Source organism: Sciurus carolinensis, chromosome 5 (genome assembly GCF_902686445.1).
Source record: "Sciurus carolinensis chromosome 5, mSciCar1.2, whole genome shotgun sequence".
NCBI lineage: Eukaryota > Metazoa > Chordata > Mammalia > Rodentia > Sciuridae > Sciurus > Sciurus carolinensis.
In genome coordinates this window covers 121,999,479-122,022,455 of record NC_062217.1, presented here as the reverse complement: position 1 = coordinate 122,022,455, position 22,977 = coordinate 121,999,479, and the positions used below count along the sequence as shown (strand labels likewise).

General features: G+C 58.9%; 1 protein-coding gene across 4 annotated transcripts in view; it reads right to left on the bottom strand.

Annotated features, from left to right (window-relative positions):
• Pald1 (phosphatase domain containing paladin 1) overlaps positions 1–22,977 on the bottom strand; it is a 106,057-nt gene that overhangs the window by 4,734 nt on the left and 78,346 nt on the right. For all 4 annotated transcript variants that reach the window (XM_047553788.1, XM_047553790.1, XM_047553789.1 and 1 more), the window contains 12 exons: positions 22,778–22,853; positions 21,934–22,085; positions 21,504–21,603; positions 21,232–21,330; positions 19,463–19,558; positions 18,971–19,099; positions 18,457–18,573; positions 18,217–18,372; positions 17,759–17,941; positions 16,643–16,783; positions 16,368–16,439; positions 12,897–13,037 (listed from right to left, as the gene is read on the bottom strand). In XM_047553788.1, the coding sequence (XP_047409744.1) occupies positions 12,897–13,037; positions 16,368–16,439; positions 16,643–16,783; positions 17,759–17,941; positions 18,217–18,372; positions 18,457–18,573; positions 18,971–19,099; positions 19,463–19,558; positions 21,232–21,330; positions 21,504–21,603; positions 21,934–22,085; positions 22,778–22,853 (1,462 nt within the window). The remainder of the gene's footprint in view (positions 1–12,896; positions 13,038–16,367; positions 16,440–16,642; positions 16,784–17,758; positions 17,942–18,216; positions 18,373–18,456; positions 18,574–18,970; positions 19,100–19,462; positions 19,559–21,231; positions 21,331–21,503; positions 21,604–21,933; positions 22,086–22,777; positions 22,854–22,977) is intronic.

The window sequence follows — 22,977 nt, the reverse complement described above, 5'->3', positions numbered from 1 at the left end:
TGGTGTGGGCACACCCTGTCCAGTCGCAGGGCTGTGATCTGAGACAGCGGCCCGTGCCCTAGCCCACCTGCTCACGCTGCCCTGCCAGGAGCCCCTGCTGCGGGTCAGGACGGCGCCGCCTTGGGTGCTTTGTCAGGGCTGGCGCTGGCTGCCGCGCCGCTGGACATGGAGACCGAGCCCTGAAACGGAAGGGGCCAGAGGGACAGCCGGGGCTTGAGGCGCTTGAGGCCCTCAGCCCTGGGGTCTGCCGGGCCCTGAGGGAGGCCGGCACTGCCAGGCGGCTCTCTCGAAGACCCACTCTCTGCTGGGCCACCAGGAAGAGGCCACTGCCAGGGCCGGCAGCCCCCCAGGCCAACTGTGCAATGGGGCGCGAGCCACATGCCAGGCCGAGTGTGTCACACCCGGATCTAACGATCAGGTCCCAACGTCCTTGCCGAGCAACCCCAGGGAGGAGGTGGCACGTCCCATTTTGCCGCTGGGGCTCAGCAAGGTTAAGAAACTGCCCGACTTCCCCGGGCGCTGAGCTGCTGGCACGTGAACTCCTGCACCCAGTTCTTCCTCTGACCTTGGCCTCTTTTGCCACAGCCAAGCCCAGCCTTCCTGCCTCCCCTGCCTCAGGGCCTCCGCCCACTCTGGTCCTCCTCCCTGGCCCTGCAGGCTCGGCTTGTCCTCCAGGCCTGGACGAGGCCCCGCTCTCCTGAGGCCTGAGTTCTCCAGCCCCCACCAGCTCACCCCGGCCAGCCTGAACCTTCCCACGAGAGGCCGCAGTGCAACCCATTGAGAAAGCATGGCAGAGCTGTGTCCCCAAGGCGGGACCTGCCTCCCCAGACAATGACAAACCCGGAGGACGGGCGCTGGCTCACGACCCCTGCCTGGGTGGGGGCCACGTGTCTGCGTTGCAACCTGATCTGCAGCAGGCACTCGGCTGGTCGGTGACACCCACTCCCTAGGTCACCTCCTGCCCACGGCTCCCGGTGGCATCTAGAATCGGGATTCCAGGCAGACACCGGGACGCCCCACGCACACCTGCACGCGGCCGCCTGTGAAGCGCTCCTGTGGACATCGTCAGGCAGCCCCCATCACCCAGGTCCCGAGACACCTCCCGAGCTCTCCCCAGATCTGCCACACCCACAGGCCGCCCATCCCGTGGCAACGCCATCCCCTTGCAGCTGGGGTCAAGTCCAGGCATCTTCACTTCTCTGCTTTCAACTCACTGACTCCCCACGAAGGTGTTTCCAAGGCGGCCTGCCACTTGCCACCCTGGCCTGTGACGGCCCCTGCGTGGCCGCCCTGTACCAACTCCACCCGTCGTCTATTCTCAGCACAGCTCCAGAGAACACGGCGTGAGCATCTCTGCTCCAAACCCCATGCTGGCTCCCCTCTGGCTCCCCCCACATTCGGAGTAGAAGCTAAAGTCTGAGAAAGCCCACCCAAGGAGGCCCTGCGAGGCCCGCCTCCTGGCCCCGCACTCCTGACCTCCTCCCCTGCCTTCCTGCTCCCGCACTCTGTCCCTTAAAACAGGCTGCTCCTGCCTCAGGCCCTTTGCACATACTGTATTCTCCCCCTGGAATGCTCTTCGCTCAGATGGTGACGTGGCTCCAATCCCACCTCCTCCTGGTCTGTGTCAAATGCCACCTCGTCATTGAGCCCCCTTCCCTCCCCTGACCCCACCCCTCCCCATCTCCTCACTGCCTCGGCTGCCCCCACAGACATATCACTGTCCAACACACCACAAGTCTCCCTCCCTGAAGCACAGACTCCATAGGGAGGGACTCTGTCTGTCGCCTGTGGCGTTCCAGCACGCAGCAGTGCCCGACACTTTGGAGCTGTACAATAAATGTCCCATCGATGACTGACCAGGGCTTGCGTCCTGCATTTTCATTAAACCCAGCCTTGGAGGATGCTCAGCGTGGCCTCCAAAACCCCTGTGCTTCCCAGGATGGGAGGCTGAGGTCAGATGGAAGCAGACCTGTCCTGGCACCTGGAGAGCAGGCAGCAGAGCCCAAGCAGGAGCCACAGCCTCCTGCCCACGCTTGCTAGGAACTGCCCGGCAAGGAGGCTGTGTGTGTGGAGCCGGGACAAGCTCAGGCCCCAGGGAAAGCAGAGAGGCCAGCCATGAGGCCGGGCCCACGGTCTGTGTCAACCCAAGCCAGACTCTCCCTTCCCCTCCCAGAGCACCCGTGTCCCCCACCTCACCTACTGCAGGGGAGGACACATGAGCTGGTGGCCTCTGCTGCAGCTGCAGGGTCCAGGCTGGGCAGACAGCTGGCGGTCCTCAGAGATGGCCAGGGGCTGCAGGGCATGTCCCCACCCTTCTCCCCCAGTACGACGCCGGCCTCTCCTGGGCAGACGAGCCCACTGAGACACCAGCCCTGGCTGTCTTGGGAGGACTTCTCTGGGTGCCCGCAAACCTGTCCTTGGCCTGCCTGGCACTGGGGCCTGAAGGGAGCAGGCGGCCTCAGCTCACGTGGGCGAGAGGTTTTCTAAGGATGTATTTGCTTCACACAGTGAGGAGACTGGACCTGGTGCCAGGCCTCTGCCTGCCTCCCCAGCAAGCCCTGCCCACGGCACCCCAGACCAGGCACAGGACTCCCCCAGCGCGTGATGCCATCCCTATGCACGGCCACCACGTGTACCTGGCGTCCAGCACCTGCCCACAGTGTCAGGAATGGTCCTCGCCACTGCTCTTCAAGGGGTGACGACCTGGGTGACAGATGGGCAAACAGGACCAAAGGCCAAAGGGACGCACATGCCCAAGGGTGCACAGGGAGTCACTGGCAGGGCTGGGCCTGGAACCCAGGCCTCACCCACACGCCAGGACGCTTCTCATCCCTGGAGAAGGAGACCCTGTCTTGGAAGACCAGCGATGAGGGCTGAGAAGGCACAACGAGCAGCTCAGGTCTTCCCACGTGCGCCGTGACCTGTCCAACCTCCCGCCCAGCCACCGACCCCTGCAGAACCTCCGGAGCCCTGCTTGTGCCAGGCAGGTCCTGCAGCCAGGCCGTCGGAGGCCAGCCTTTGCGGCGGAACCAGGACAGCCAAGCGGCAAGCGCAGAGGGGGGTCTCCCTGGGCGGGGCCAGCCCTGTCATTCCCAGGGCACACTTAGATGCCATGCCTGGCACCACGTGGTGCTCCCTGGAGGTTTGTTGTTGACCCCGACCGGAGGCAACGGCTCCAGCTCTGCCCGAGACAGGAAAGCAGGGCAGCAAGAGGGCTGACGCCTCGACCTGCGGCCGCACACACAGCCGTGCAGAGCACACACGTGCACCCGCTCCCGCACGCCTGGTGGGCACACCGTGAGGATGCTCGCGCCCGAGGCTCACGCGCAGCAGCGCACTGACCGTCTGGCAGCTGCACCGACCCACTGGCCCTGACCTGGGCGGAGTGGGCAAGGCTGGGGAGCAGCCCGTCCTTCCGTCACGGTTGGCGGGACACCTCACTGCATTCCAGGGCTCTTCTAACTGCTCAGGACGGGCCCTGGAGACAGGTTACCTTTCGAACGGGGTCTCCAGGGAGCGACTCTGGCCACTCAGGGTCTTGGAGAGGCTCAGCAGAACCCCTGCCGTCTGTCCTGCTCGCTCCCTCGAATTGAGTCCCGTGGTGCTGGGCCCACTGAGCGACTCCCAGCAGCTCCTCCGTGCAGGGCCCACACCAGCCCAGCGGTGCTGCAGAAGCAGCTGGGGGCCTCCTTCCCACTGGCCGCCACAGAGAGGAAGGGCTGCAGGCCACGGTACAGGCACAGGGGCGCCGGTCCCACCGCCAGCCAGTCACAAAACTCCCGCAGGCCTCGATTTCTTCCTCAATGAAACTGGCCTATTAAAACCCACCCTGATCGCCTCACCAGCAGCCTGAGGACCAGAAGGAACAAAAGGGGGTCTTCAGAAAATGAAGCCGGGTGTGATGGAGCACGCCTGTGATCCCAGCGGCTCGGGAGGCTGAGGCTGGAGGATTGGGAGTTCAAAGCCAGCCTCAGCGGAAGTGAGGCCCTAAGCAACTTAGTGAGACTCTGTCTCTAAATAAAATACAAAATGGGGCTGGGGATGTGGCTCAGGGGTCGACTGCCCCTGAGTTCAATGCCCAGGACCAAAAAAAAGAGAAAACTTGAGAAGTGCTCCCTCCAGTAAAAGCAGTATAGTCTCTAGAGCATAAACCTCAGTCTGAGGGGCTGGGGTTCAGAGGCAGAGGGCTCGCCTAGCAGGCTCAAGGCCTGCAGCACTTGGGGGAGGGGGCACACCACACCTCTTCTGAGGGCAGGGAACGTGCCAGTGCCCTTGGCGTGGCTTCTCTTGGTGTGGCTGCCTTCAAACTCTTTCAGGAGGAAACACAAGACACTCAGTGAACTGTTACACCAAGAACTAACGTCACCGGCCCAAGCCAAGCAAAGTGCTGCTGGCATCGATGCCCCCGGCAGGGCTTCCTCCAAGAGCCTGGCCTCGGTTTCTGTCACTAACTTCTTCCCTTTCCGGGCCCAACAGGAAAGAACCGGCCCACCAGACTGTGCCACCCTGTGGGCCTGTGGCCGTCCTGGAGCCTCCTCAGCTGGCCAGGTCTCCTCACGTCTGTCCCAACCTCATGGTGGCTTAGTTCAGAGGGTTTCCTTTCTCTCTTTTTTACATTTGAGGCAGTTCTTAAAATTCCCCAAGCCCAGCGCAATGGCACATGCTTCTAAGTCCAGCCACTTGGGAGGCCGAGGCAGGAGGACCACAGGTTTGAGGCCAGCCTGGAAAACTTAGAGAGACCCTGTCTCGAAATTAAGAAATAAAAAGGGCTCAGTGGTAGAGTGGCCCTGGGGTCCACCCCAGTGCCACCACACACACACACACATTCCCTGAACATTCTGGCCCCTCACACACAGGGGGTGACTAGGCTTGGCCCACGCCATGGACAATGGAGGGGACACTGCCAAAGCCAGGCAAGCCTGAGTCAGGCCACGGGAGGGACTGAGCCTGCCTTCCGGGGAGGGTCCATCCCAGAGGAGAACGTCTGCAGGCTCAGTCCCACCACCTCCCTGCCAAGCCCCGTCCTGCGGCCTCGCCCGTGTAGCCTGAGATGCCTCGGGAGCCGGGACCCCGGCTTCCGGGACCGTGGCTTCCAGCTCTCCTTTCCCCAGGACAGGCTAGAGGAGGGGAGCGAGCGGTCAAGTGTGGCCTCCTGGGCAGGGGCAGGGCGGCGTGAGGAGTTGGGTCTGGTCTCGCCTTCCTCCTGCCACCCCACAGCTGCACTCTTGGGCACACTTGGCTGAAGAACCGAGACCTCTCTCCCCCTCACGTGCAGACCAGAGCTAAGGTCGAAGCCCACCTCTGGTCCAACACCGCAGAGTGAGGACCCAGCCGGCTTGAGCACCCTGGGGCGGGTGCTGGGTCGTCAGGAGATGACGGACCCCGGACTCCAGCACCGGCCTGCAGCCGCCGCGGCTCCCCGCCTCTTCCCTTCTCACTCCGCCTGGCCACGCGGATCACCCCCAGTCACTCAACATTTGATGGTAAGAAACTGCTCACTGTTTCAGTGAGACGCTGGTGTCCTGAGCATCCCTTTTCAAAAGATCACCTTTTTTTTTTCATTTTTGGTACCGGGGATTGAACCCAAGGGCACTTAACCACTGAGCCCCATCCCCAGGCCTTTCTTAATGTTTTATTTAGAGACAGTGTCTCGTTGAGTTGCTGAGGCTGGCTTTGAACTCCCGATCCTCCTGCCTCAGCCTCCCGAGCCTCTGAGAGGTATGTGCCACCACATCCGGCAAGATCACCTTCTTGTTGAAATATTTACAGAGGAAACGAAATGAAGGCAGGCACTCGCTGTAAAGCGACCCAGTGCAGAGGCTGAAGGGGCTACAGAAGAAGACTGGACCTCCCGCAGCCAGGAGGTGGCACACGGGCTCCTGGGGCTCTCCACTTTGAAGTTTTCCAAAATAATTTTTCAAAAATAAAGTAAGTTCCTACCTTTCAAGTCAGTCAATAATGCTACTTCAGCCTTCAGAAGCAACCCCTGTGGGGGCTGGGGCTGTAGCTCAGGCCTAGCACGTGTGAGGCACTGGGTTCAATCCTCAGCACCACATAAAAATAAACAAATAAAGTAAAAGCATGCCGTCGACCTACAAGTACAAAACAAAATTTTCTTAAAGAAAGCATCCCTGTGGATGAAGGAGCAACGTGTACTTGAACGTCCCAGCATCACCTGTCCCAGGAAACACCTGGAAAGGCCACACACAAAGGATCTGCGGGGGCCTCGGGCCATTCCTGGGCTGCAGGTCACGTGAACACTGATAGGATAACACAAAGGCCCTTCCTCGAACCCTGTGAAGTCCAGGGAGGCTCCATTTGAGGAGCGGGACATTTGTCCATTTGCAGACTCCCTGGCCCACTGAATCCAGGCTCGGCCTGCGCAGGACAGGACAGCCCCCAGGGTGGCACGTGCTCTGAGTCCGTGTTCAGGTGCGAACACCACCCAGGTGGGCGTCTGTGGGCCACCAAGGTCCCGCCCACCAGAGAAGGTGCGTGCAGGTGCAAAGACCAGACAGAAAGGCAGGAATGAGGTCCTCCCCACAGCGGGACCCCAGGGCCTCGCCTCCCGCCCGCCGGGCTCTCACTCCTCATGAGATACCTGCTTCGCGACAGCCCAGCCAAGGCGGACCTCCGGCCTGCCGCCACGCGCGCCGGGAAGGAGACCGAGGCCCATTTGGAGAGCTCCTGCCCCGTCCACAATAGGGCAGTGACCTCCCAAGTCCCCCGCTCTGCCCGCTGAGGGCCCGGGATGGGCTTCGCGGTGGGAAGGGGGAGCGCGATGCAGGCGCGGCTCTCCCTGCTTGTCATTGAAGGGCACGCCGCGGCGAGGGAAGGCCACGCTTAGGGGCGCCGTGGGGTGAGAGCAGGGAGCTCAGGAGCTGCCCGCTGTTCCGGGTTCCAGGATCCCAGGGCGGTGCTCTCCTGGGAGGACTTCAGGTGGACCAGACGTGGGCCCCGCCTGGGCCGTTCCCAGGCAGTGGAGCTGACGGAGGGGACACATCCCGGGCCACGCCTGGGCTCAGGTCCGTGTCCATCCAGAGGCTCTGGGGAGTCCAACAGGGCTGAGCAGCATCCCCTGCACACCCTGCTCCCAGGGCCACTCTGTCCAGAGAGCTGCAGACCCCACTGTAGGCCACCTAGGGACCTCTGGTTTGAAACCAGAAGGCAGAGGTGTAAATAAATAGCCAGATACCTGGGGGAGACAGGGCTGCCATTTCCAGAGGAGCCGGTCCCCTGGAGGGCAGCAGGCAGCAGCCGCCCACGAGGGCGACACACGAGACCCAGGGTCAAGAGCAGAGTGGACAGGAGAGGGGACTGGGAGTGAGGACCTGTGCCTCTCATCCCTGCTGCGCCACCAACTCACACGGGACCTTGGGCACCCTCCCCTCCAACCCTAGGCCTTAAAGAGACGCCAGACACTCTCCAAAGCCTTTCAGTACTGGAAGCTGAGGGTCAGTAGGGACGTTGGAAAATCAGGAGGGCACCATGGGGCACTGGCCTGGGCACCCACGAGCCCTCCGTGCTTAGCACTTACTAGGCACGAGCCAAGCCCAGCATCCTATGGTCCCCAAGGACTTCTGGGGCAGGTTGCAGCCGGCAGGTGGGAACACAGGTGGTCAGAAGCTGTGTTCCCTTCCCACACATGCAGAGGTGGCCTGAGGACCCTTCTGCCTGGAGGCAGCTGCAACCACTCAGGTCATCACCCTGACCTCCAGCAGGACACAGTCCAAGCTGGTCCGGGACACACGGTTACCTTGGAGGAGGTGTGCTGCCTTTCTTTTTCTTCTTCTTCTTCTTTTATTTATATATGTGTGTGTGTGTGTGTGTGTGTGTGTGTGTATTTAGGTGACACAATACCTTTATTTTATTTGTATGTGGTGCTGAGGATGGAACCCAGGGCCCCACACAGTGCTCTACCACTGAGCCCCAGCCCCAGGGTTGTTCTGCCTTTCTGGATAAGCAGCCTGGTGGCCAGAAACAACAATCCCCAAGCCTAGGCTCTGGGCTGGTTTTCTTGGGGCCACGAAATTAGAAATACAAATGTTTTCAAGGCCTCTATTCTGACTTGACATCCCTTCTAACTTTTCTATTACTGAAATGCCTTCTTTTATGAAATGCCCACTGTATTAGATTGTAATTGGGGTTTAAATGTAGTTGGGTTTTTAAATGGTTGTTTCCATCAGGTGTGGTGCACACCTGTAATCACAGTGACTCAGGAGGCTGAGGCAGGAGGATCACAAGTTCAAGGCCAGCCTCGGCATCTTATCGAGGCTCTGTCTCAAAATAAAAAGAGCTGGGGGTATAGCTCAGTGGTAGAGTACCCCTGGGAGTGCCAAAAGAAAACAAAAATAGTTTGTTTCCTTCTGTTCTTTAAAAGGGACATATAGAATAAAATTATACACAGGCAACCCTAAAGAGGTCCTTCCTTTTAAAAATTAACTGATCTGTGATAATCGGGTGCGCTCAGTGGGAGCACTTGCCTAGCACTTGCCTACATGCACGAGGCCTGGATCTGGTGCCATTACCAGAAGAATAAAAATAGTAAACTGGTCTGTGAAATCCCAACCACTGGGCTAAGGTTCCTTTCAGCTTCTGCCTTGCTCTCTAGCAGCACTTCCAGAGTCCACCACTGGGTGACCACAAAGACCCACACTGCTAAAACTCGTTGGATCAGAACCATATGGAATTCCTGTCCCTTTTCAAGTGTTGGCAATGAATTAAGTGACAGCCTTAAAAAGGGGGCTTCCATCTGCCCTGCCCAAGCCAGCCTCCTGCCCTCCCCAAGCCCAGGCCTAGAGGGCACTGGTGAGGAGGAAACCCTCCTGTGCACCTGTGCTAGTGGGTCCCAGCACGGAAGGGCAAGGCTGGGGGACCGAGTCCTCCACAGGACAGGGACGTCGGCAGGGGCCTGGCAGGGGAGGAAACTGGGACTGCACTCCAGAGGGCCTTGCTCAAGCCCCAGGGGGACTCCTGACACAGGCTTGGCTGAGACAAACCTGGAGCTACAGGAACAAAACCCTGGCTCGACCTTAGGGCCCACTGCCCGCGATGGCCTTTCCAAGGTCCTGAGATAAAACAAGTGTGACTCTTGGAACCAAGAGCTCCTAGTCTGGCTAGAAAGTTAGTCGTGTCCTTCTTGCTGACCCTCCAGCTGATGGCATCCTGGGGGAGTATGGAGGACACTGGGCATGTCAGAACATGGGCGCACGGGACCGGTCCCAGGGCAGGGCAGAGAGCCAGCAGGAGCTGGACTCCCACCTCTTCACCACCGCCCCCAGCTCTGACGGAAGGAGTGACAATCACAACAGCGGTCACCGCGGCCAGCAGGAACCGTGCCCACCGGTGCGAGGCATTCGCTCCCCATCCATTCTCACCACACCCCCCTTCATCGGGTGCCACGGTTCTCCCATCTCATAGCCGAAGAACCCGGGCCGTGGATATTTTCAGAAGAGACCCAGCGGGCACGGTGGGGCGCATCTGTGATCCCGGCAACTCGGGAGGCTGAGGCAGGAAGAACGGTGTGACTCTACGTCATGTGCAACCAGAGAAATGAACAGCTGTGCTCCATTGTGTACAGGGAATCGAAATGCATTCTGCTGTCATGTATAACTAATGAGAACAAATGAAATTTAAAAAATAAATGAATCAAATACACCAGCAAATGTGTTTCCCTGGGTTCTGTGAGCTGCTCAAGCCAATTAATCACACCCAAGGAGGAGGTTGTGGGAATTTATCGCCTGTCCATCAAAAGCACAAGAAGCACCATCTGGGGCTCATGACTGGCACCTGAAGGGGAGGGGACAGTCTTGGAGCTGGGCCCTCAGCCTGTGGGATCTGGTATCTCCAGGTAGACGGTGTCAGAAATGAACTGAATGAGAAGATTTCGTTCATTCAGTTCATCCACAAGCTGGTGTCACCCCTTCTGCACTGATTGACGTGGTGAGAGAGGAGGAAACAGCTTTTTTTTTCCCCCCATGCACAGGCATCTCTCCAGGATAAATGAAAACACGCCCACACAAATACTTGTACACAAATGTTCACGGCCCACAACTCAAAACAGCCAAAAGGTGGAAACAACCCAAATGCTAGTCAGCTAATGAGTGGATAAACATAGCATGACCCGTCCACCCTACGGAATACTATCCTGCACAAAAAGAAACCAGGTAGCCAGGTGCAGGGGCACACGCCTGTGATCCCAGCAACTCAGGAGGCTGAGGCAGGAGGATGGTAAGTTGGAGGCCAACCTCAGCAACTTGCAAAACCCTGTCTCAAAATTTAAAAAGGGTTGGGGGCATTGCTTAGTAGTTACATACCCCTGGTGGTAATAGGAAGGAAGGAAGGAAGGAAAGAAGGGGAAAACCTAACTAGAATAGCAAATCCACAGAGGCGCAAAGTAGACTCCAGACTGTTGGGCTGGGGGAAGAGAAGTGACTACCAGGAGGTTTCTTTCTGGGGTTTTGAAAGGTTCTAAGCTTAATAGTGATGGCTGCACAATTCTGTGAATGTGCTAAAACCATACAATGGTACACTGTGAGTAAGTACACTGTATGGTAAGTGAACTGTACCTCAATAAAGCTAATATAACAGAGAGAAAGAGCAAGGGACTAGGACAGCAGATCCTCAGCGTGGTCCCCAGCCAGCCTCTGGGGGTTGTCAGACACCCAAGCCTGGAATTGGAAACCCTGGAGTGGGCCCGTCTTAGCAAGGTGCCCAGGGGTCTCTGAAGCTCACTGAGGGTGGGGACCCCTGCATGTAGCACGTGGTTTTCGACCTTGGCTACACCTGCGTAACTTGAAAAGCAAGACCACGCTGAACTCACTGCAGACCAACTAAATTGAACTTACCTGGGATGGAGCTCAGGCCTGGGTATATTCTAAAGCGCCCAGGTTAACCTCTGGGGCAGACCCGAGGGAGCCCCTGCACTGGGGCATGTCAGGACCCTCTCCTCTTTAGCACCTCCAAGAATTAACCTATACTCAGCTCCCTGAGGCCACCTGGTGGTCACACCAGGGAATGACTCTACTCTTAGCCTCTGACTGACTTGTCCAGGAGCCCTGGGATGAGCCTGGGCATCCCCATCTGCCCACTGGAGAGGTCAGCACCAGCTTGGCACTGGGAATGGAGTGGGTGGCCCCACAATACTCCCTGCTCCAACCTGTGTCTCACAGTGGACATCCAGGGTTGCTGGGCTTGGAGACCTCAATTTAGGAGTCAGGAATATAGAGAAGGGGACTCTGGCAGAGCCTGGCCAGCATGGGGCAGGTCTGTGGTATTTTGAAGCAGCACTGGACATTCTCCCACCCCCACCCCCTTTCCCCCAGTACTAGGGATTGAACCCAGGGCCTAGCACATGCTAGGCAAGCACTGCACCCCTGAGCTACATTTTTATTTTATTTTGAGACAGGATCTCAAACTTGCATCACAGGCATCTGCCACTGGGCCCAGTTTCGGTCACCCCTTTTGGATTCCTTGGGCCTCTAGTTGCAGAAACAACTGGAAGCCTCAGTTCTCTGCCCTCTGCCAGTGCATTCTGAAGCGAAGGAGCTCAGCCTCTAGGCTCGGTGCTGCCACCTGGTGGCAGCATGAGACCAGTGCGAGTGGGACCCAAAAATGACCCAAAAGTAACCCAAAAGGAGCCCCAGGGTACAATTTAACTACAGGCTCTGTAGAAAACGTGTCTTCCTACAGTGCACCAAATCTATTTCAGAAGCCCTTTAACCACCTTCCCCTCCCACACCGGCAGCCTTTTAAGTCTGCAAAATCCTCTCCCAGTTGACCTCTGATCTTGGACAGTGTGAACCCAGATGCCTTGCCTGCCCCTAGCCAGGCACCCCACCCTCTGCCCCAACTGGGGTCTGACTCATGACCCTGAGCAAGGCTGTTCTGGATCTGCCAATCTGCTCATCTGTGCCCACCTGCAGGCTGAGGCCTGGGCTGGCTTGAGGCCACAGGTAGAAGCTGTCCCTGAGACTCACCAACCAGCAGCAAAGAACCCAAGGCTGGCACGGTGGGAGCACTCACCCAGTCCTGGTGGTCCCTCCCACTCCAGCACCCGCTGTCCCACGGCCAACCCAACTCATGGGGCTGGAGAAGCACAGAAGTGCCAGGTCCGTGCATGCCACACCTAGATATGAGGCTATGGTGCCCACATGACCCACACCTGTTAAGGGCAGGTAGGGGAGCCAAGTGGGACCGAGCTGGGAGCGTGTGTCCAGGAAAGACTCAGGGCACACACAGGATGAAAATCCAGATTCTTACATGAAATCCAAACTATTATAGAATATTATTTAAAAAAATTAGTGAGTCATTCAAAATTAATTTGGGGGGAGGGATGTGCTGAAGGAGTCAATCAAATTCCATGCACGTACAACTTTGTCCAAGGAGCCCAACTACTATGGATAACTCTAATGCTCTAAAAAAAAGTTAATTTTTAACTGAGCAGAACAAAGAAAGGCCAAATGGGGGCCAGGCCCAGTTCCAGGGCAGCACAGACCACGTCCTGGGGGCACGGCAGCACTGGCTGGTAAATGCTGACCTGCCAGGCCACCCCCAGACCCTGAGGACCCCAGCCACCTACCCGACTGATCCAGGGACACCAGGGGCCCTGGGATCCACAACTAGAGTTAGCGTGGGTGAGTGCCGACTGGCCTCATCTGATTGGTCCCGGGGGGGCAGTCAAGTCCTTGTGGTATCACCCCGCACACCACCACCCCTGCAGGCAGAATCGGTTGGGGTTGAGGGGGCGTCCGTTTCAGGGATGGCCTCTACTTCTGGAAGACGGAAAAGTGACCAGGAGCAGAGGAGGAGCCCACAAGACCACCGGCCACCTCGAACCATCAGCCGCCACCCGGGTTGGGCGTACCTGGAAGCACACCTGGGCGGGCTGGGCTCACCTGGCGGTAGGTGCAGATGATGATTTCCCGCAGGTGGTAGTGCATGGGTGTCATGGTCTCGCTGACCGTGTCCAGTGCCGCGTCCACTTCCTTCTTCATGCGGTGCCCGTCGGGCAGCAGCTGCACCACTTCCATCACCACCTGGGGCCCGAGGAGGGGGAGGAGCACACGGGAGACAGTGGGGTGGGGCCTGCAGTCCAGGCAGCTGGCTCGCTCCTGGGAAGGGCCACCCGGCCTGAGGCCCAGGGCCTGGCCACACAGCCCTGCGGGCCCTCCCCCTCAGGCAGGGACTGACAGGGGCCTGGGCCTCTCAGGCCAGGCTCCCAGGTATTGGATTTTGACCTTTGGCTTTTGTTTAGGGACTGAACCTCAGGCCCCGTGCCTGCCAGGCAAGCACGCTACCCCTGGGCCACACTGCGAGGGTGCTCTAACTCTCCTTCATAGCTCAGATTTTATGGGTCGTGCTGAGGATCAGTGTACATGTCAATTGATGCACAATTCTTCACACACATACCAAAAATCTAAAAGGCCATGTACTATGATTCTTTTTTGGCTGTTCCAGTGACTTTCCAGCTTAGAGTCTGGAGGCACATTTCCCTTAAGAAACCAGCATATCACAGAACACATTTGGCCTTTGGGTTTTTGGGTTTGGCTTATTTCACTTAGCATGATATTCTCTAACTCCATCCATTTACCAGCAAATGCCAGAATTTTATTCTTCTTTAAAACTGAGTAATATTCCATTTTGTGTGTGTGTGTGTGTGTGTGTGTGTGTGTGTATAAATATATACATACATACACACCACAGTTTCTTTATCCATTCATCTGTTGAAGGACACCTAGTTTGGTTCCACAGTTTAGCTATTGTGAACTGAGCTGCTATAAAGCTGGATGTGGCTGTGTCACTGTAGCATGCTGATTTTAAGTCCTTAGGGTATAAACTGAGGAGTGGGAATGCACTCCACCGTCATGTACAACTAATTAGAATTAAAAAAAAAAAGAAGAAGAAGAAGAAGAAGAAAAGAAACCAGCAAATGCTAGGACCTCCAAGGGTGGATAAGCTATTGCATCGATCTCATTAAGTTCACAATTCAGCACTGTGTACGCAACACACAAGTGCCTGTGCTTTCCCGGCACATTAGCAAAGCTCTCGAGAAAGCTGGGCTCCCATGACCACAGGTGTCAGAGTGCACCCGGCCTGACAGGGAGAACTGAGGGGAGCCAAGGACCCGGTTCCAAGCAGCCCGGGAAGGAGGGATCGCAATGTTCAAGACCTATTATGCAAGACCATCGCTCCAAACTGCCATTCAGTGCGTGTTGTATTACAGGATATAACCCGCCGTACTTGTGGCATGGAGCTGACCCAACAGGCTTAATTTTTTTAAGCAGCAGAAACCTTAATTCAATTGAAATCTCATCCAGAACTCATTTTTTGTTCTGGTGCTGGGGACTGAACCCAGGGGCACTTAACCACTGAGCCATGTCCCCAGCCCTTTTTATTTCCTATTTAGACACAGGGCCTTGCTGAGTTGCTTAGGGCCTCGAAAAGTCCCTGAGGCTGGCTTTGAACTCACGATCCTCCTGCCTCAGCCTCCCGAGCTGCTGGGATGGCAGGCACGTGCCACCATGCCCAGCCTCACCCACAACTCCAATCTATAAAAAGGACAGTGGGAGACGAGGAGGCGTGTGCGACAGCTGTGTTGGGGCCCTCCTGGCCCTCCTCCTGCCCCAGACATCGTGGGGACACCTGGCCCTGGGGAATCCAGCAGGGGTTCATGTGAAGTAAGCACCCCTTTAGTCCCAGGGCCTCTCCCTTCAAGCTCCTGTGCACTCAGCACGCAAAGGCCCCCGTGTTGCCCACCCTCAAGCCCCACCCCAGTGAGCTCCCGACACCCGCCCTGCCCTTCCCGAGGCTCACTCTGGTGCTCACTTCACGTCATCGCCCCACAAAGCTGGGGTGCCTGAGCACCTGCGAGGTGCCCACCACGACCGAGCAAGGAGGGACGTGCACAGCCCCATCCCAGAGCAGGGCTCCCCTGCCCTGTGCATCTCGGGAAGGCCAGCCCAGGACTGGGCAGGCTGCAGGTGCGAGTGAGCCAACCCGTCTGCAGGACTGGCATAGCAACTGGGAGTTCAACTGGCACACAAACCCTCATCCACGGGGCCAAAGGGTTTCAACCACAGCGCCAATGCACAAAGGCCAGTTCCTTCAACAAGACTGGGTGTCTAGTTTCCATGGGCCAAAGAATAAGGCTGGGCCCCTACCTCACACCACACACAAAAATTAACTTAAAATGGATCAAGCACAGAAATGTGAGTTAAAACCATAAAAGTCTTTAAAACACACAAGAGCTTCAAGACGTTAGATTCCTTGGGTATAAGACCAAAAGCCCAGCAACCAAAGCAAAAACAGACAAACTGGACTTCGGTGAACTTAAAAACTTATGCATCAAGGGACACTACCAAGAGACTGAAGCATATATCTGATATAGGATCAATATCCAGAATACATAACAAATTCCAAAAACAGCAACAACAAAACAACCCAATTCAAACGAGGGCAAAGAACTTGAACAGACACCTCTCCCAAGAAGATGTACAAGTGGCCAAGAAGCCATGAAAAGGTGCCCAACACCTATCATTAGGAAAGTGCAAATCACAACCACAAGAGGAGGCTGAGGCAGGAGGATCGCAAGTTCAAGGCCAGCCTCAGCAACTCGGTGAGGCCCTGGCTTAAAATAAAAAATAGAAAGAGCTGGGGATGTGGCTCAGTGATTAAGCGCCCCTGGGTTCAATCCCCAGTCCCAAAACCAAAGGAAGGAAAGAAGGGAGGGAGGGAGGCAGAGAGGGAACAAAATAGTGGTCACAAGGGCTAGGAGAGGAGGTGACAGCGAGTTACTGTTTAATGGGAACAGAGTCTGTTTTGCAACATGAGAGAGTTAGATGGATGGTGGCGATGGCTACACAACAATGGGCACATGTATAATGACACTGAACTGTACACTTAAAAATAGTTTAAATGATAATTTTTTTTGTTGTTGTTGTTACAGGGATTGAGTCCAGGGGCACTCAACCACTGAGCCACATCCCCAGTCCTTTTTATTTTTTATTTAGAGATAGGGTCTCCCCGAGTTGCTAAGGGCCTCGCTAAGTGGCTGAGGCTGGTTTTGAGCTCACCATCCTCCTACCTCAGCCTCCCGAATTGCTGGGATCACAGGTATGCCCCACTGCACCTGGTGTAAACTTTGTTTTGTTTTTAACATGAGAATCAGGGCCAGGTCTGTGCCTATAACCCAGAGGCTCAGGAGGCTGAGGTAGGAGGATCCCAAGTGAAATGGGAACAGAGAAGCACTAACCTGAGGTAGAAGAGGTAGTGGCATTGGGGACAGCTCTGAGGAACGTCCCCAGACCAACCCTCGGGACTCCTCTCCCCACCCCAGGGACCCCAGGGACCCCGCGGGGCACACTCACCTGAAACTCGCCCTTGGTGAACTTGGCATCTGGCACGCTCACCAGCTCCTCCTCGCCCACCTCGGGGCAGCCCTGAGGGGCACAGCTACTGGCATGGGAGCATTCCTGGCCTCCCTCCCGCACACCAGGGGCCCTGCGGGGGTCTGCCGGAGCCCCGGGGAAGGGCTGGGAACTACCCCAGAGCCTTCTCTGCTCCCGTGACCTTCTGCCATGACCAGCATCCCTGGGACCACTGCTGGGCGGACCCCTGTCCTCACACAAGAGGCCACACGTACTTGGATGCTCCAGAAGGCCAGCACGGCCACCACCATCGCCGTCGTGGTCCGGCCCTGGCCACTGAGGCAGCTGAACACGAAGCCAGAGCCTGGGTCCTTAGCGAGAGCAGCCCGCAAGGCCTCCAGCAGCCGGTCAAAGTCCTGGGTGGGAGGCCACAGCTGAGGGTGGGGGACCCCGGCTGCCCAGACTCCCCATGACACCCCATCAAACGGCAATCCCAAGAACTGCCTGGCCCACCACCTTGCACACGCACGCTCACGACTCACTGTGCACACAAGAGACCGCGTGCGTGTGAACAGCTGCACCCTGGTGCAGAGTCGGACTGTCCCCACCTGGGACTGGACGTGTGAGCAGACACGGTACTACTGGGACTCAAGTCACCCAGGCACACGCCAACCCCAAGGGCTGTGTCCCTGCCTACCTAAGCTGACCAAGCCAGGTCCCCAAGCCTGAGCTCAGGGCAGGAGCCTCAGCTCAGACTGCAGCTGCCCACCAGGTGGCCACACACCACAGGCAGGAGCCAGGCAGGGAACGTAAGCCTAGGAAGCACCAAGGCACATCCAGAGGCCACAGTGACCCCCACCCAACACACACCAGGCACACGCCACAAATGCAGCCACGTACCTCGAAGACCCACAGGCTACACAGACAGCAAGAAAGGTGCGTCCATCACAGAGCTACAGCTACCACACAAAACTGCTTCTGCAGGAACCCCACACAGCACACAGCTCCCCTAAACCCAACCCGACACATGGCCCCCTGAGCCCCCTACAACAGACAGACGTCACAGATTCCACAAGAACCCACAAAGCACACGTACGTACCCGCTGCAAGGGCGCCCACACCCATACCACGCCCCCAACAGACACACAACACACCGGTCCACAGTGCACACGGTCACCTGCAACAACACACAGCTCACTACTCACGAACACACAGCACAACACACGATCAACACACATGTACGCGCACACATTCAGCTAGAAAACCGTGTGAGTGAAATCCAACATCTGAAACCTCACAGGACGGCCCGAGGCCCAGAGCTGAGCCGGGCTGGTTTCCCCTCCCAGCTGGCGTGGAGGCAGGCGAGGCCTCCTGTGCTCCCAGCCCCTCACCTCCTCCCGCGGGGCGCAGAAGTCGGGCACTGGGATGCGGTGGTAGGCGAGGCCGGGGCAGGCCCCGCGGTGCTGGCTGAAGACCTCCCGCATGGTGAGGCACGTCTGGAACCTGGGGCTCGGAGGGCCCTTGGTGTCGGGGGGCAGTGTGCTCAGGTGGGCCTTCAGCTGGGTCTCCAGGGCCTGGTACAGACGGACAGAGGGAGAGGTGCTGAGGCAGCCTGCGGCCACCACGAGTCTGGCTGCCAGGTGCTTCCCTGCCCCGCAGGAGCCCCAGGGCCAGGAAGGCAGCCAGGGCCCTGGAGTAGGAGTCCCAGGTCAGCTGCTCCCGAGATCCCCTGGGGCCTGGGTTTCTCCCTCTGCACAGCAGGAGCATGGGGCCTTCTGAAGACCCTCCCGAGCCACGTTCCTAAAGGCCTCCAAGACAGGGGTGTCTAAGCAGGAGCAGGAAGCCTCACCTCCAGCTGGTCAGGGACCAGGGGTGGCCCGGGCCACCACAGACTGCGTGTGTGACCGTCACACTGCAGCACAGCCTCCTCCCGCAGGTTGACCCAGACCACCTGCCGCAGCTTCCTCTTGGCATCAGTCAGGTAGGTCAGGATGCTGCCCAGGGCCTGGAGGTGGAGGGGCCGTCGGTGAAAGGGCCCAACACGACCCTCCCGCCTCTGCCACGTGGGGCCCAGACCCCCAGCCCTCACCTTGGCGCTGGGCTGGGCCGTGCCATAGATGGGCATGCGGGGCACTCGCCGGAAGTTGGCCACATCCATCTCCCTGATGGTGCTGAGCGTGTCCAGAGAGACGAGGTCGTCTACCTCCTGTGGGGAGGGCAACGAGTCTGGGGCCCACCGCAGCCAGGAGGGCTCAGCGCCTGCCTGAGGGGGTCATCAGGGAGGCGCCCCTCCAGTTCACAGGGCGCTGCGGCACACCTCTTCCCCAGCATCCCGGCGGGGCCAGGGGTGACGGGCGCCACTCTCCCCAGGAGGAGACGAGCTCAGAGGTGAGAGGCTGGGGCCAAGGTACCGAGCCCAGCGCTCCCGACTCCCTGCAAAGCGCTCAGCTTCGAGACTGAGGAGCAGGGACCAGAACAGTGGCCCGAGCTTCCTGGGGGCCTGAGGGCACGCTCACAGGAGGATCTGCCACACCACGGGCCACGCTGCCCCCAAGCCCGCATCCCAGCCACGCCCACTCCCACGCCCCGTCAGTCACACTCACCAGGGAGCCGGTGGCAAGGAGGTCCCTGGGAGCCGGAGGCCCCGCGGGGCTCAGGGTCACGGGCAGGCGGTACAGCTCAGGGTGGACACACAGCCAGCGGCTGAAACTGAGGGCAAAGGCCAGGGGGTACTGCGGCCCGAGGCGGAGAGAGAGGCACTCAGGGGCGCAGGGTCGTCCCGAGCCTCCTGCCCACCCCGAGCCAGCCAGCACGGTCCAGGGGGGAACCGCAGCCTGGGAGACGCACAGGCTGTGCTGTGCCAGAGGCCAGAGGCTGGGAGGGAGGGGCAGGCCGGACCCTCTGCCATCTGGTCCCACCGAGCCACTCCCAGGCCACTCCCAGGCCACTCCCAGGCCACTCCCAGGCCACCGCAGCGGCCCTCTCAGGGACCAGCTCCACTCCCCAGCTCCACGGGGTCCCTGTTTCCAGCCACTGTGGGGGGAGGCCTGGGGGAGCCCCGCGAGGGGGCGGGTCCGCGCCCTCCGCAGCCGCACCTGCTCGTGGAGATAGTAGTTGAACAGGAGCAGGTAGAAGTATCGCTCCAGGCTCCGCAGCGCCCTCTGCCAGGCCTCATCCTGGCCGCCGCTTCCCTATAAAAGGGCCAGGAAGGGAGGGCAGGGCGCTCAAGGTGGGGTTTCTCAGGCGGCCCCTCTCCACGCCTGGAAGGACAGGAGGAGTTAAGCCGGGGAAATCCCAAGACATTCTCCCTGCTTCATACCATAGGTTGGAAGTTCTTCTGTGTGTCTAACTCTATCTCACTTGCTACATTTGATCTGTGGGGACAGGAGAGTGGCTGGCAACCACGCCACGTCCGCAGCTCTGGTGCCGCCCTGCCTGGAGGGGCGGTGGGGCTACCTAGCTTTGCTCTGAGGTCACCCTCAACATGTTCCGTGTCCTCTGGGTTGCAGGAGCAAGGTCCCTTTCTTTGGAGAGGCCCTCCTTTAAGAACCCGGGACCCCAACTGGGAGTGGTGGCGCAGGCCTGTAATCCCAGGGGCTCAGGAGGCTGAGGCAGGAGGATCTCGAGTTCAAAGCCAGCCTCAGCAACAGTGAGACCCTGTCTCTAAATAAAATACAAAAAAGGGCTGGGGTGTGGCTCGGTGATTAAGCGCCCCTGGGTTCAATCCCGGGTACCAAACCATAAATAAAATAAATTTCAAGACCAAGACCAGGTAGCCAGCCAGGGACCAGCTGATGCTACAAAGTTAAAACAAGCAGAAAGTAAACTGTGCGCTGGGGAAACCTAGGCCGGGGAATCTGGACCAGCCTCCTAGAGCTGTACTGGATTGTGGGTGACCTCTGTCTTCCGTAACTTCTCAATTTTCTGTCATGGAATGATGCTTTTAAATTTTTTTTTTTTTAAAGGCTCTGCAGACTTGGATTCTTTCCATGCACCATGTGCAAACACTGCCACACCCACCTCCTCTCCCCGGAGCTGGGGACAGGGTCTGTTGGAGAGCCCAGAGCCCAGCCCTCTTCCAGAGCAGCAGACAGGACCAGGCCACACGTGGTGAGGCCCATCTGTAACCCCAGGGACTCAGGGGGCTGAGGCGAGAGGAGGGCCAGGTTGAGGCCAGCCTCAGCAACACAGTGAGACCCTGTCTCAAAGTCAAAAATAAAAAGGGCTGGGGCTGTAGCTCAGTGGTAGAGCAGCCTGGGTCCCAGCCCCAGCACAGGATGGGCGGTGGGAGGGTAGGGAGGGTTGTGAGTGGGAGGACTTCAGGTCACTAGGGATGGCACCATGGGACCCCTGCCCTCTCCTCCTCATTTTTTGCTCCCTGGTCATGACATAAGCAGTTCTGCTCTGCCACACATTCCTGCCATGATGCGCTGACTTGCCACAGGCCCAAAAGCAACAGAGCCCATCAATCATGGACTGAAAGTTCCCTAACGGTTAGCCAAAATAAACATTTTCTCTTTATAACTTGATTATCTCAGGTATTTCATTATAGTAATGCAAAGCCAACACAGGAACTGTGAGTGATCTGGGGAGTATCTGAACTCAGAGGCCCAGCAGGCCCGCCAGCAGCCTCTCCCTCCATCCTGTTTATCCCTGCAGCTAAGGGACCTGGTCAGGGAAAGTAAACTTCCCCTCTTCCCCGTCCTTCCTGCAGGCCAGCACCCCACCTCCCCTTCCTCTGGAAACTCCTTTTCTTGGGGGAGAAACAGCCAGAGAAGTCATCTCCAAGAAGCAGGTGGCAGCCCGAGCAAGCCTGGCTGGGCTCCCGCGGCACGGGCTCCCCAGCTGCCTCCCCGGGCCTCACCTGCGCCCTGCTCTGGACGCCTTCCAGCTGCCTCTGGCTTTCCAGGACCACCTCCTTCAGGTCGTGCAGTTCTGCACAGGCGGCGATGGCCCTGTCCACCTGGAGCCGGGGACCCAGGCAGCAGGGAGGACAGGCAAGAGGAGGACCCAGGGTCAGTAACCGACAGGGGGCAGGAGAAGGGAGAAGGCGCTGAGGAGGGAAAGGCCCCTCGCCAGGGAGGGCAGGACCGTCCCCGCCGCCCTGCCGCGGCCCTCCAGCCACCCCTCACTCACCTCCTCTACCACCTTCCTTCCCTGGGGCACGGTGCACAGGAAGCGCTGGATCACCTGGAACTGCCCCATGGGCAGTGGCTTGGTCTGCAGGGGGACAGAGCTGACAAGGCGGGAGGTTAGCTGCATACAAGCCTTCCGGGATGGCCACTGGGAAGCAGGGGACTCTAGGCTCTTTCTGGATCCAACTGGAGGGAGGAGGTTAAGGGCCTTTCTCCAACTAGGGAACTGAGCCCAGAGAGGTCAAGTTCCTTTCCCCAGGTCACAGAGCAAATCTGTGACAAATAAGGAAATGAACCCCAGGCGCCCCATTTCCAGCTCTGACTCCAGGTTCCTGGATGTGTCCCCGCCATCCTAGGGCAGCCCTGCCCCCTCCTCTCCTCGTGCCCACAGCCCCTTGGGACTCTCACTCTGGCTCACTCGGGCCACTCACTCCGGCTGAGAGATCATCCCACTGTGGTGAAACAGCACGAGGGTGCCCAGGACCATGCCCAGGTTGGTCCTGCCCACACCTGACTGGCAGCTGAAGAGCAGGGCGGGGGGAGGCCCGTGGGCATCTCGGAGCCGCAACAGGCTGGGGGTCTCCTGCCAGGAGGACACAGACATCAGGCGGCAGCAGGACCTGGAGGCGGGAGGCTGAGCCCAGTCACGGAAGGGCTCCGGACACCACCCAGCCCTGCCCACGGCTGCGGCCAGCGGGGGGCGGGCAGGAGGAGCGGCCTCCTGGGCAACCCACACCCGACCTGCCCACCAGTCTGGAGCTCGAGCCCCCAGAGGGACTCAGCGAGCAGGGGCTGAGGGCGGCAGGTGCAGGTCTGCAGCGGGAGCTGCTCAGAGGGCTTCGCTGTGCCCTGCAGACGACCAAGACGGCATCCCCAAGGGGCAGACGGGAAGGCCCAGCTCCCGGTGAGACCCCGGCGAAGGCTAAGGACGTGAGGGGCCCGAGGGACCCGAGGGCGGGAGAGGCGAGGTGCGTTCTCCAAGGCCACCAGCACCTTCACAGCCGGGCCACCCCGGAAACCAGCCCTGCAGGGGCCGGGCCAGCTGTCACTGGAGGGTGCACAACGCACAGCCACACACAGGTGCACACGCACAGAGACACGCATCCCCACACAGACACACAGAGCCGTGCACACACACGCCACAGTGGGACAGACACACACAGATGCCACCACACGCGGCCCGACCCTGGATCCCACACACAGCGCAGGGCAGGGCCCCTCCCGAGCAGAGACAGCTCCCAAGGCACCTGTTCCCGCACCGCGTCCCCCGTTTACCCTGACGACTCTGACGAAGGCGTCCAGCTGGGCTTCCGAGGGGGCCCCTTGTTCAGGCAGGGGCAGGCGCTGGTACCTGCCAGGCGAGGTCCGCGTCAGGCAGGTCACCGCCCTGGGCCCCCAAATCCCGCTCCCAAGAACACTGGGCGGCGTCCCCACCAGGGAGAGAAGGGTGTGGGGGACGTGGCCGCCGCTGGAGG